Source organism: Hibiscus syriacus, unplaced genomic scaffold (assembly GCF_006381635.1).
Source record: "Hibiscus syriacus cultivar Baekdansim isolate YM2019G1 unplaced genomic scaffold, ASM638163v2 tig00110260_pilon, whole genome shotgun sequence".
Classification (NCBI taxonomy): Eukaryota; Viridiplantae; Streptophyta; class Magnoliopsida; order Malvales; family Malvaceae; genus Hibiscus; species Hibiscus syriacus.
This window is the reverse complement of record NW_024062651.1, coordinates 938,843-951,719: the sequence shown is the minus strand read 5'-3', so window position 1 is coordinate 951,719 and position 12,877 is coordinate 938,843. Positions and strand designations below refer to the sequence as shown.

Here is a 12,877-nt window from a genome sequence, read left to right as displayed (position 1 = left end):
GTTTTATTATAATGAAACTGATTTTGTCATATTTTTACCTGTTATATTGTAAAGTATCGATTTTATTATAATGAAACTGTTATAACAGGTAAAAATATGATGTAATAGGTAGCACTTATATAATGTAATAGGTAGTAGTGCTTATATAATAAAATAGGTTAATTACTAGAAACATTATCAAGCACAATAACATATTAGATACCGCTTATATAATATAATAGGTAACGCTTATATAATGTAATAAGTAGCGCTTATGTAATAAAATAAGTTAATTACTAGAAACATTTTTAAGCATTTCAATATATCCAGTAAATTTTATCTGCTTTGTCATAATGAAATTGGTTTTGTTATTTTTTACCTGTTATATTGTAAAGTATCGATATATTTTTATAAAGTATCGATACTTTATAGGCGTTATTACTCTTTTTCTTTTAAATTCCAAAAATATCGATACTTATTTAAATGGAATCGACACTTTCAACATATCTGGTAGGTAGTTTAATGTAATAAGTAGAACCTATTTTTTTTACCATTTACATTATTATACTTGATAATATTTCTAGTAAATAACCGATTATGTTATCCTTGATAATATTTTAGGCGTTTACATAATATATTGTAATAACAAATTAAATAATTAACATATTTTATTATATAAACACTACATATTACGTTATATAAACGCTACCTAATATGTTATTGTGTTTAATAATGTTTCTAATAATTAACTTATTTTATTATATAAACGTTATCTATTACATTATATAAATTGTACCTAATATGTTATTGTGTTTGATAATATTTTCTGTAATTAACTTATTATATTATATAAACGGTACCTATTATATTATATAAACGGTATCTAATACGTTATTGTTTTTTAAACGTCGCACCGCATAACTTCCCATGTTAACAAAAAAAAAAAAAAAAACTTACATAGCTCGTTAACCACTTACCTGGATTGTTCATCGCCATTTTTGAGAGTATAATGGACTTCTTGTCGACTGACACTTTAACTAATATTATAATATATGAAGAAAAAATTCTGAGCCCTAAACCCCTTTCTTCTTCTATTCGACTAAGAAAGAACCAGTATGAGAATCAAAACTTATTTTCATCTTCAGTAAGCAACTAACTAAACCCCATTTGCAGACCCAGTTTCCCCCATTACCTCCATAATCTGCTGTTGTATTAACTCAGCTTTCCTAGCCACCAATTTAGCTTCTTCAACCTTAAGAAAAACCCATTCTTGATCCATCTTCCTCAACTTATCCTCTCCCAATCCCACCATCTTCTCTTTCCAAACCTCATTTCCAGGCAAAACCCTCGAAAACTCAGTCACCAAGTAAGGGAAATTCGCCAAATTCCCAACCCCATCTTCCTTTTCACTTCCCGTTTCATCATTCTTCTTTCTGGGTATCGTCTTCTTACCCCAGATTCTTTTGGAAAGCTTGAATATCTTCGGCCGTGGTGGGTTCTTACCAGAGACTTGTTTCTTGCATGCTTGTGGTACTTGTCTCGAAGTCTACTGAGCTTGTCGTTGATTTGGGAAGGGGAGAACTTGTGGTTGAGAAGCTTAATGATGCGGTTGATTGTTGGGGTACCCACGGTGGTGATTGGCGGAGAAATGGATTTGGTGGCTCTGATTAAGCATTTGAGGATCTGGATTTCGTCGGATTCGCTGAAAACTCGAAAGGATCGGCCGTTTGGAGTGGCGGTGGTGGTGGGAGGAGAGGGAGTTGACATTGATGAGTAGGAGATTGATTCAGTTCCTTTTCTGTTTGTTAAAATTGAAAATAAAATGGATTAGATGGATGCCAAAATAATTTGTTAAAACGAAGGTTTAAGGGAAAAATCTCTAGAAATTGCAAATCCCTATAATACCCTAAAACCCTTTTTAATTTTATTAATGAATTGATTGAAGCGATAAATAATATGACATCATTTAAAAAATTTATATATATACAGAAGATTCTCTTATCTATTAAAATAAGTATAAGATATTAAAATGAATGAAGACAAAATCCTAAAAAATTAGGAGGGTGACAAAAGAAATTATTTTCTAATGTTTAAATTGAAAGTAGAAATAAAGTTGATCAAATATTAACTTCTTATACCATTGAGTTGCTAGGTGTAGATGAATATTAATGAAGCATTTTTTAGGATAAATTTTTATTAAGAGAAATTATTTTGTTCGTGGAAAAAATTATTATTAAAAGAATAAATATTTTTTTTAAAATTATATTCTCAATTTTATTCACCGATTATTAACAAATAATAATATATTTTAATAAAAATACTTTTTGGTTAAATGAATGAAAATGTATTCTCATGTATTGAACCATTATGTTATTTATATATTTTTAAATTATTTAAAAAAAAAAATTTAACATATTAATTATATGTTAAATACATTATTTCTTAAAACTAAGATAATCTAATGATTATAATATTTATGCGAATTTTTATTAAAATATTTTTAATTTAATATTTAAGTTTAATTTATTGCAAAGAATATATATCACAAGTATAATTTGATTTTTTTTATTAATTTGGGGTAAGTACACAATATCTATTTAAAGAAAACCCTAAACCTTTCGACACTAAACACAATTACAACCCTAATATCTATGATGCTCAAACTTAGTTCTTCAAGAAATAATAACTCCTTTACTACGGAGGTCACTTGATTCGTACACAAGAATAATTTGATAAACTATATATTCAAATAATTTTATATTCATACATCCAAATTAATGTAATTTGATATTCATATTAAATATGTCAAGAAAGGTAATATAACATTCTCAAAATAATTTTATTCTAATACATTGTGTGAATTAAACGCTTCTTAAGTGTGCCCAAACAATACATCCATTGGATCAATTACTTACGAACTTTGCTTCCTTGGAAACTATTTCATATATTTACGAGGTGATTTTTAAGGTATTTATGACATGAGTTGTAACGTACAATTGAAAACCGTGTTAATTATATTTTTTCATACTTTATTTTTACATCTTCAAAAATCAAAATAGTTATTTTCTAAAAAAATAGTTTTAAGTTATTAAAAACTCAACATAATATAATATAACAATTAATAAAATTATTACAATTCTCCTTAAATTCTTTTGTTTTTTATTTAATTTTTTAAAAAATTAACTATATAATTTATACTTCATTATTTTAATTCTTAAAATCTCAAAAATCGTCTTCCTCAATTCTAGAAAGAATGCAAACAACAATTGACAATAAATAAATAAATAAATAAATGAATTAGATACTTCACTTCCGCCCCTAATTTCCCTATATCTTTGGTCAACTGACTTTCCCTCTCGCCCTCATTTCAGTGATGCAAACCCAGAGAGAGAATGTATTCAGTTGACTTTCCATCTTCTTCATGTACCAAAAAGAAAGGTATTTAAAAGAAAACCTTCACTGTACATTCTTAGGAGGAAAAACTTGCTGCCGACTCCCCACTTTCAGCAACATTCAAATGTAACAATAACACTTGAAAGTGTCATTCATCTTGTGATTTACCAATCAATCGAATATCCGGCACTGGCTTCTGAAGTACCGATGTACCCTGGAAGATCATCATTTGGTAGTCCCTCGTATACTTGTTTTGCTGTTGCAATATTACATACAACGTTACGATACAATTCATCCGCATAACAGACCTCATTCGTTTGGTTTCAACATTCAAGAGGAACGGGTAGGAAATGCTTATATTACCTCTTCCTGGGTTATCTTGCCAAATCTGAATTTCTTTGTCCAAGTGGATTCCGCCTCATCAGCTGCAGAGCATTTTCACTTTTAGGAACCCGAGCAGCTTCTCGATGCAATCGAAAAGGCAGTGGAAATAACCCTGCAATTTTTATATCTTTCCTCCCTCTTTGTTCAAATCAAGTCATTAGTGGCTAAAAACTAGTAGATAAAATCAGTTTATTACTAACTAGAGTACTTAACTTATTCAATAATAATAGCACTCATATCAAACAAAGCATTAATGATATTATTCACACTGCATAATCATCATGCATCACAAAGATACGCATAAATGATGTGTATTGCTTACCCATAAACCATTGATGGGATGAGATCCCCTTTACTCGATCCGGAGTCACTTATAGGATCAAAGCGCTCCTAATAAACCACAAAAGTAACATCGTACATGGATTAGTATTTTAGTCCTACAGCCTTAGGTTCACATCAAAGACCAAAATCAACACAAACTACAAAGAAGATGCCTCGTGCATTAAGCGCACCAAGGCAACTACAAGACTTAAAGCTTACATGACGGCCATACAGCCTTTAAATAGCTGGCCATTCATCTAGTTAGATAATGTTACATACTATGAAAGATCAGCAATGAATTTGTTAGAGGTTTAGTCAGGAAATAATATACATGGAAGATTGTGACAGTTGTCATCAGAAGGTTTTTCCCCACTAAGAACCCTCCATCTTACATCAAGTTTGTCCTTGCTCTCTAAACTACTTTCTGCATGCTTCTTCCTCACAACATGCAGAGATGAATCGGGAAGCTTCTCTTCTCCACGAACTATCAATTTCTGTAAAGCAGTATGAATTCTATCGCAGTCCGCACAACAAAACCGATTTCCTTTTAGTAACTCCTGATAAGAACGTGGTGTCACTATTCATAAACAGAGGGAAATAGAAAAACTATGCGATACTTATAACAGAAGAAAAAATGGGCACCTTAAGATCATCCATGTTATGATCCCTCAGACAACCCACATGATACTCTCTCTCACACTGAAAGAAAATAAACACAGATCATTCAGTGTCAATTACAGGAGACAACCTAAGCAGAAACAGAACCAAAAAGATACCTGATCACATAGTATAACAGTACGGGGACCAAACCCTGACTTGCTAGAAGCATGACCTCTGCAAATATCAACAACATGCTAACGATAGAAAAAAAAGTTCAAAGAAGCGAGAGAAAGAGAGAGAGAGAGGAAAAAAAGGGGGGGGATAAATAATCAAGCCTCAACATGAGTGCAGCACACAGAATGATGAGATCGGACATTTGTCAATTTGCAAATAAAGAACAAATTTGCAAATAAATAACACGTTTTTGGATGTAAGAGTTTCTCACTGATACAGATTCTGAATAAATCAAATCAGAGATTTCAGTTGTCTAGAATATTTCAACTCTAGATCATAATGTTAGATTTAAACATGTTCACCACTTTAACCTGGGTAATTGGATATATTTTCAGACATTAATGTTACAATAAGACTTGACACTATTTAAGGTAAGTGGAAGAGGAGGGAGTTTAGAGGATGAAGATTAATTCAAAGCAACATAAGCATCCCAACCTGCATAGCACACACACACTGGGAACTTCTGCCTCTGGAGTTTTGATAATACGAATACTTGTCTTGTTTATCTGTTCTATTGAATCAATTCCACAACTCTTCCTGCAGCAACAGCGTTGGCATTATGTTGCACAAACTTTTCCTTTTCGAAGGTATTCTGGCAATACCTACAGTGCCAAGTACCAGTTGGAATGTGTGGTAGGGATATACACTATGCAGTCAGCCAGTAAAAAGAGCAAGAGGAATTAGACAAGGTGACCCACTATCACCTATTCTTTTTGTTATTTCTTTGAATGTGCTTTCAAGCCTGCTCAATTTATCTGCTGCTAGAGGATTGTTCAATATCATCCTAAATGAAAACAAATAGGTCTTACACATCTATCATTTGCTGATGATTTACTGATATTCTGTAAAGGAAACGTGGAGTCAGTTGCAGGTGTTACCTCTGTTCTTGAAAAATTCTATGAATTTTCTGGTTTGAATCTCAATGCTTCAAAGTGTGTTTTCTTTACTGCTGGTACTTCAACTAGAACTGTCAACACCATCAAACACTTTACTGGTTTTAATCTCGGATGCTTGCCTGTTCGTTATCTTGGAATTTCTCTTATTACCAGAAAACTCACAGTGAAAGACTGCGAGAATCTTATTGAGAGCATCAAATCCAGACTTAACCTCTGGTCTGGAAAACATCTAAGTTTTGCTGGCAGACTCGAGCTCATTAGAGTTGTCCTGTTTAGCGTAGCAAACTATTGGTGCAGACAACTTCTTTTGCCCCAAGCTGTTATCAACAAAATTGACCAGTTATGCTACCGTTTCTTCTGGAAAGGAACTGATTCAGCAGCTACTGGTGCGAGAGTCAGTTGGGACAAAATCTGCCAACTTAAATCCGAGGGTGGTCTGGGCCTCAAAAACCTTAAATGCTGGAACCGAGCTTGCATGATCAAACTTATCAAAAGCATTCTTGCTGGAGAAGGCTCATTATGGGTTGCTTGGATCAACAACAATGTTTTAAAGGAGTGTAATTTCTGGCATATTGAGGGAGATTCGAAATTCAGTTGGAGTTTTAATAGATTGCTCAAGTTACGTGATGAAGCTCTTCCTGCCATTTCAAACAGCACATTTACCATAAGGGAAATCTAGCAAGAAATCAGAATTAATGGTGGAAAAGCTTCTTGGCAATCCTCGATTTGGTTCCCACTTCATATTCCGAAGCATAACATTATTGCTTGGATGGCTCTCCTCGATCGTCTTCCTACTCGAGAATGACTTTAACGAATGGGGATTACTACATCCGGGGACTGCTCTCTTTGTAACTCATCAATGGAAACTCGCTCCCATTTGTTCTTTGATTGTTCAACTGCTTCTTATCTATGGGAAGCAATTCTTTCACATAATGGGATAAAGAAATCTGTTTCTGCTTGGGAAGACATGATTAATTGGGCTACTAACACCTGGAAAGGCAAGTCTCTCATCGTAACAATTTTAAAAATAGCTTGGTGTGCTACAATCTATGTTCTATGGGAGGAACACAACCGAAGAATTTTTCAAAACCGAACAAGAACTGTTGAAGATCTCTTCGTTTGCATCAAAGAAGATGTTGCAATCAAATTAAGGGGAAAAGCTATAAATAGGAATGATAATATTAACTCTTTCCTTTGTAACTCTTGGGGTATAGATTAAACCGATCTTTTCTTGTTGTAAGTTGATTGTACAAATATTGATTTGTACTGATATCGAACAAGCAAAAAGTGACAGATATTTCCAATCCGTTTGAATGGAGAAAACAAGAAAACTTCACTTCCAAAATTCCATTGGTTTAAAATACGAAATGTGTAATGAACAATGTTGTAAAATTCACATACCACGGTCTGAATGACCCAAGCATAAGGAAATTATAACTATGTAAAAGTAAGTTCCAAAATGGGTACAAGACGGTAACTAACTCAACTCTCCTAATTAAGTTCAGGTGCAAGTAAAGGTGATAGGGTAAGGGGGAAAAGTCCTGAAATCAAAAGCAAGTTATGTGCACACATAAATCACTCCTCAGAATTATTGGATCCACAAATATTCAATTTCCCTTTGGAATATCATTAACCACACAGATGTTTATACAAATGGGAGATGACATTAGAAAACAAGTTTGTCTTCACTAGAACCTTCAGTTAAGAAATGCATTACAGTCAACCAAGAGCAGAAGTCAAAGTTATCAACTTGAGGCAAAAGATTATATATAAGACTAGTTATAATTTCACGTCGTTTAGAAGTTCATAAGAAGAGAGTTACTTTCTTTACTGTCATTGCTAAAATGCATCCAGCACATCAATTGTCATACAAATAAGTGAATCCTGAAAAGTTACCGATGAAGAGAACACTCAAGGAAAACTAACCCAAGTGAAAAGCCCTCGGACATGTATCACAACACAATAGACCCCCTCCATCCAAACATATGCTGCATAGATCATCATTCTCACATGTAGAGAACTTCTGATTTTTTGATAGGGATATCGACAATTCATGGAGGGATACCCCATTTGATGTGTAAATATTTTGAAATCTGTAAACAAAGGAAATGTCAAAAGAACACTATGTTTGTAGATACATACACTAAATGCACCATGTCATTATATCAATTATACGACAAAATATGACAAAAAATAACAAGGCTTTGACAACCAAGTCCAAGCAGAAACTTACGGCTTGCGACGACTTGCAAAACCAGCATGAGATTCAAACTGTGAAGGGCTTATCTGCACATTTCAAACAAAATAATCAGAGAATTTAAGATGCAACAAATGCATTGCGGAAAGAAAAAAAAAAGGTACCTCTGAATTGCAGCAAGTGCATAATATTCCAAATACCCTTTTATAACCGACAAGCAATTTATGCAACACGTCAAATAAGCACTTAGTAGGCATAGTTGAAATGGATATTTTTTACATTCAAGCATATTCACATTTCACACTAATCTGTCCTCGAACAAAATACCCCAGTTCAGTTCCATCTGGCAACCCATCTTCCTCAAATACCAATTTATGCATCCTCAGATCCCTTCAAAAGCAGTATCAAAGAGATTAATTTGTTATAAAGATTAATCGGTTGATTTTTAAATTAGACAATTTTAATTATGATATGAAATAATATAGACCTACCTAATCGCTACAGAAAACCAAATGTGAATTAGAAATTAAATATTTCATTATGAATTTATGTGATTAAACAATTTAATAATAAAAGTTAAATATGGAAATTTTAAAAGAAGAAAAAATTTCATCAGCTTCAAATTAAGAAATGTTATATAGAAACAATGTGACATCCTTAACTTGTATTTGTGTACGAATGCGGCTTAATGGTGTTACACAGATCAAACATTACAAATAGTATAGAGGTTTAATATGGCACTGACCATCTTAATCTAATTTATTTCATTCATAAAAGTCAAAATTCAAACACTTAACATTACTTAAATGGTATAAAACATGAATTTAAGTTCAAATCTTAAAACTTTCTAACCCTAGCCACTCTCTCCCTCCCCCTCTCCTCTTTTTTCTTTATAATTTGTGTCATTTTTTATAGATCAAATCAACTTTTTCTTCTTTGATTTTGTTTAGCCGAAAACAACACTGGTTTTGATGTTGATTGTTGATTGTCGATTGTCTTTTCTCTTTGCATTTTTAGTTGTTTAATAAGAATAATTATGTCTTAGTAACATGTTTATCTCTGCATTTGTGGCATATTTATCTATGGCTTTGTGGCATATTTTTCTACCTTTTGGTAGTTTTCGTTTGTTTGACCATTATTTTTGTTTATCTTTTTTCTCAAGGTTGAATTTGACATCGCCACAATTGATTAAGATGACACTTATTTGTTACCATGTTGACCTTCTCAGCTTTGGACCCTTGGATTGATTTGGATGCACGTTTTGTGTTCGTAGATAGATTTCTCACTCTGCTTGACTTTGATTTGTGATTTGTCGATGATCTTTCAATAGTTTCACCCTCTTTTGTGGTTCGTTTCCCGTTACAACCAGATTCATTCGTATCTCTGTTTTATTTGAGCATTTTGGTTAGGTTTTTTAACCTTTTCATTCTTTGGTCCTTGTGTGATTTAGGTGGCTAATTTTTGTGTCAATAGTTATAGGGAAATATCTTAATTATAATTTTATAATTTAGTTTATGTTTACGGATATGCTTGTAAATCTTCATTACAATTTTGTATATTTTCTATTTTTAATAAAACTAGTAGCTTTCTATAAAAAAAATCATACTTAAAAGAATTCAATATCTCATCCTATTAGACCAATTGAATATTTGCTAAAAAGAATTTATCATTAATGTTTTGTTAATTAGTTATGGTGATTACAAGCTAGTATATCCATAATCTTTTTTAATCATTGAGAATGAATATAAATATTAACAAAAACTATATAAACACAATTGCTTGAATTTAGGGTATTGAGAGATGACAATACTCTCTTTAACCACTTAATCAACTCAATGAATTTAAATATTAACGACGCCACATTATTAATCTTTAATCAATCTTAACCATAGAATTGATGCTTTTTTATAAACAAATAGCTCCCCGATAGTAGTGTTTGTTAAAGGAAATCAGTTTTTCGACGATGAATGGTCGTCACCGGTTGTTCTTTTTGACAGATGTTGAATCTATGACGGGAGACTAAGGTTTTATAAATTAACTGTTTAAATATTAAATAACTATAGATTTCAAAAATAATTATAGTTTTCAATAAAAAATATGATTAAATTATATTTTTATTAAAATGAAAAATAAATTCTATAAAGGGTTAATCGTGAACAAGTCTTTAAATCATTAATATTTCTTTAATAAGAACAATTTAATTAGAGGTATATTGTTGAAAATTCAATATTAGCCTAAATAAGTTCACACTTAAATTAATTTGATGTCATTGTTTACATCAATTTAGTCTTGATGTCATTGCTTACATCAATTTAGTCTTGATGTCATTGCTTACATCAATTTAGTTAGGTGAAAATTAAGTATTTTTCTCATGTTTTTAATTTCAATGGTTTAGATTATTTTGTGATTATTTTAATGAGCGGTTTTAGATTATTTCTTGTAACCTATAAATACACTACTTGTATTTGAGTTTTATCATCCAACAATCAAAGCTTAATTATAAGCATTTGAAAGCTTTCTTAAGAGTTCTTTCCTTTTGCCATTTTGTGAGATTATTCTAAAGAGAGTTTTTTCTTCTTCTCGATCAATTAGAGTTTTTACTCTATTTTGGTTCAACAATTGATATCTGAGCCATGTTTTTAAGGTCTCTTGAAATTCCAAGTATGCTCCGTGGCTGTAGTTTTTAACTGATCTTCCACATCAGAAAATATTTCTTGAGATTATTGTCGAGGTTATTACAAACCTTGTGGAGCTTCTTTGTGTTTAGAGTAATTTAGTACTCTGCACGTTTGTTACTCAAGCTTGTTCGGTGTAGTCAAAGCCTTGCCGTTAAGATGAGTGATCTTCAAGTAGTTGGAGGAATCAAGAAGCTCAGCAACAAAAACTACAACACGTGGGAAACATGTATGAAGTCATACTTACAAGGTCAAGACCTTTGGGAGGTTGTCGGTGGTGGTGAAGTTACACAACTAGCGGCAGAAGATGCCAATGACATCTTGCGAAAGTGGAAAATTAAAGCAGGCAAAACAATGTTTGCTTTAAAGACCACAATTGAAGAAGTAATGTTGGAGCACATCCGAGATACTAAAACACCAAAGGAAGCATGAGACACTTTTGTTACACTCTTTTCGAAGAGGAACGATACAAAATTGCAACTTCTAGAGAATGAACTTCTATCAATGGCGCAACGCGACATGGCGGTTGCCCAATACTTTCACAAGGTGAAGTCGATATGCCGCGAAATTTTAGAATTAGATCCGATAGCTGCTATTGGGGAAGCCAGGATAAAAAGAATAATTGTCCATGGTTTGAGATTCGAATATTGAGGGTTTGTTGTCGCTGTACAGGGATGGTCGACACAACCATCGCTTGTTGAGTTTGAAAATTTGCTTGCAGGTCAAGAAGCCATAGCCAAGCAAATGGGAGAAGTCTCGCTGAAGGGTGAAGAGGAAGCGCTCTACACCCAAAAAAGTAGAGGCACTTTTTAGCAATATACTGGTAGTGGATCTAAAAAGGACGGTGACAAGGTGAAAAATTACCAAAGAAAGGGAGGCCCTCATTCAGGGGGAGCTTCCAAGAATCGCGGTAATTGTAGAAAGTTTGATGGCAAGTGTTACAACTGCGGGAAGATGGGTCACATGGAAAAAGATCGTTGGACCAAGAAAAAGCATGTTGAAAGTAATACTGCTACTTTTAGTTCAAAGGAGAATAGTGAAGATGGTTGGGATGCTGAAGTGTTATTTGCTACGGAGGAAGAAGAATTAGCTCTCACGGTAACAACACCAGAACGGATTGACTACAAGAATGATTGGATCGCAGATTCAGGCTTCTCAAATCATATGACAGGTGACAAACAGAAGTTGTAAAACATGTCTGAGTACAATGGAGGTCGTGTGGTGGTGACAACTGACAATTCAAGGTTACCGATAACTCACATCGGTAAGACGATAGTTACGCCTCGATATAATTCTAACCAGATACAACTTCATGATGTTTATCATGTCCCAGAAATGAAGAAAAAATTGTATCTGTGGCTCAATTAACATCATCAGGCCATTATATCTTATTTAGTCCCCAAGACGTGAAGGTTTATCGTGACGTCAAAATCTCAGAAACACCAACAATGGAGGGACGACGTTTGGAGTAAATCTACGTGATGTCAGCAGGGTCTGCATATATACACAGGACAAGAAAAAATGAGACATCAGATCTATGGCACATGCGGTTAGGTCACGTTAGCTATTCCAAGCTAAGTGTGATAGTGAAGAAGTCGATGCTTAAGGGGCTTCCTCAACTAGACGTGAGAACAAACACAGTCTGTGTGGGATGCCAGTATGGTAAAACACATCAATTACCATATGACGAGTCGAATTTTAAAGCAAAAGAACCATCGGAGTTGGTTCACTCTGATATGTTCGGACCAATTAAGCAACAGTCAATTAGCGGTATGCGGTACGTGGTAACATTCATTGATGACTTCTTTAGGTATGTATGAGTTTTCTTTATGAAAGAAAAATATGACACATTCTCAAAGTTTAAAGAGTTTAGAGACTCAGCTGAAGGAGAAGTGGGAAAGAAGATATGTTGTTTGTGCACAGACAACGGAAGAGAATATAGATCAAATGAGTTCTCTCAATACCTAAGGGAATGTCGAATACGTCATCAGTACACTTGTGCCAACACGCCATAGCAGAATGGTGTAGCGGAAAGAAAAAACCAGCATCTTGCAGAAATTTTTTGAAGTATGCTACATGCAAAGAACGTGCCTGGAAGGTTTTGGGCTGAAGCAATGAGGACTGTAACCTTTGTGATCAACAAACTTCCTCAACCAAGGTTAGGATTTGTTTTACCCTTTGAGAAACTATGAAACATA

General features: G+C 33.3%; 1 protein-coding gene across 1 annotated transcript; it reads right to left on the bottom strand.

The window, feature by feature from the left end:
- Window positions 1-4,074: 4,074 nt before the first annotated feature.
- Window positions 4,075-5,053, bottom strand: LOC120115253. Its single transcript, XM_039136005.1, has 5 exons — window positions 5,019-5,053; window positions 4,854-4,911; window positions 4,720-4,776; window positions 4,470-4,634; window positions 4,075-4,146 (listed from the first exon to the last, which is right to left on the bottom strand). The coding sequence occupies exons 1-5, from the start codon at window positions 5,051-5,053 to the stop codon at window positions 4,075-4,077; spliced, it is 387 nt and encodes a 128-aa protein (XP_038991936.1).
- Window positions 5,054-12,877: the final 7,824 nt, after the last annotated feature.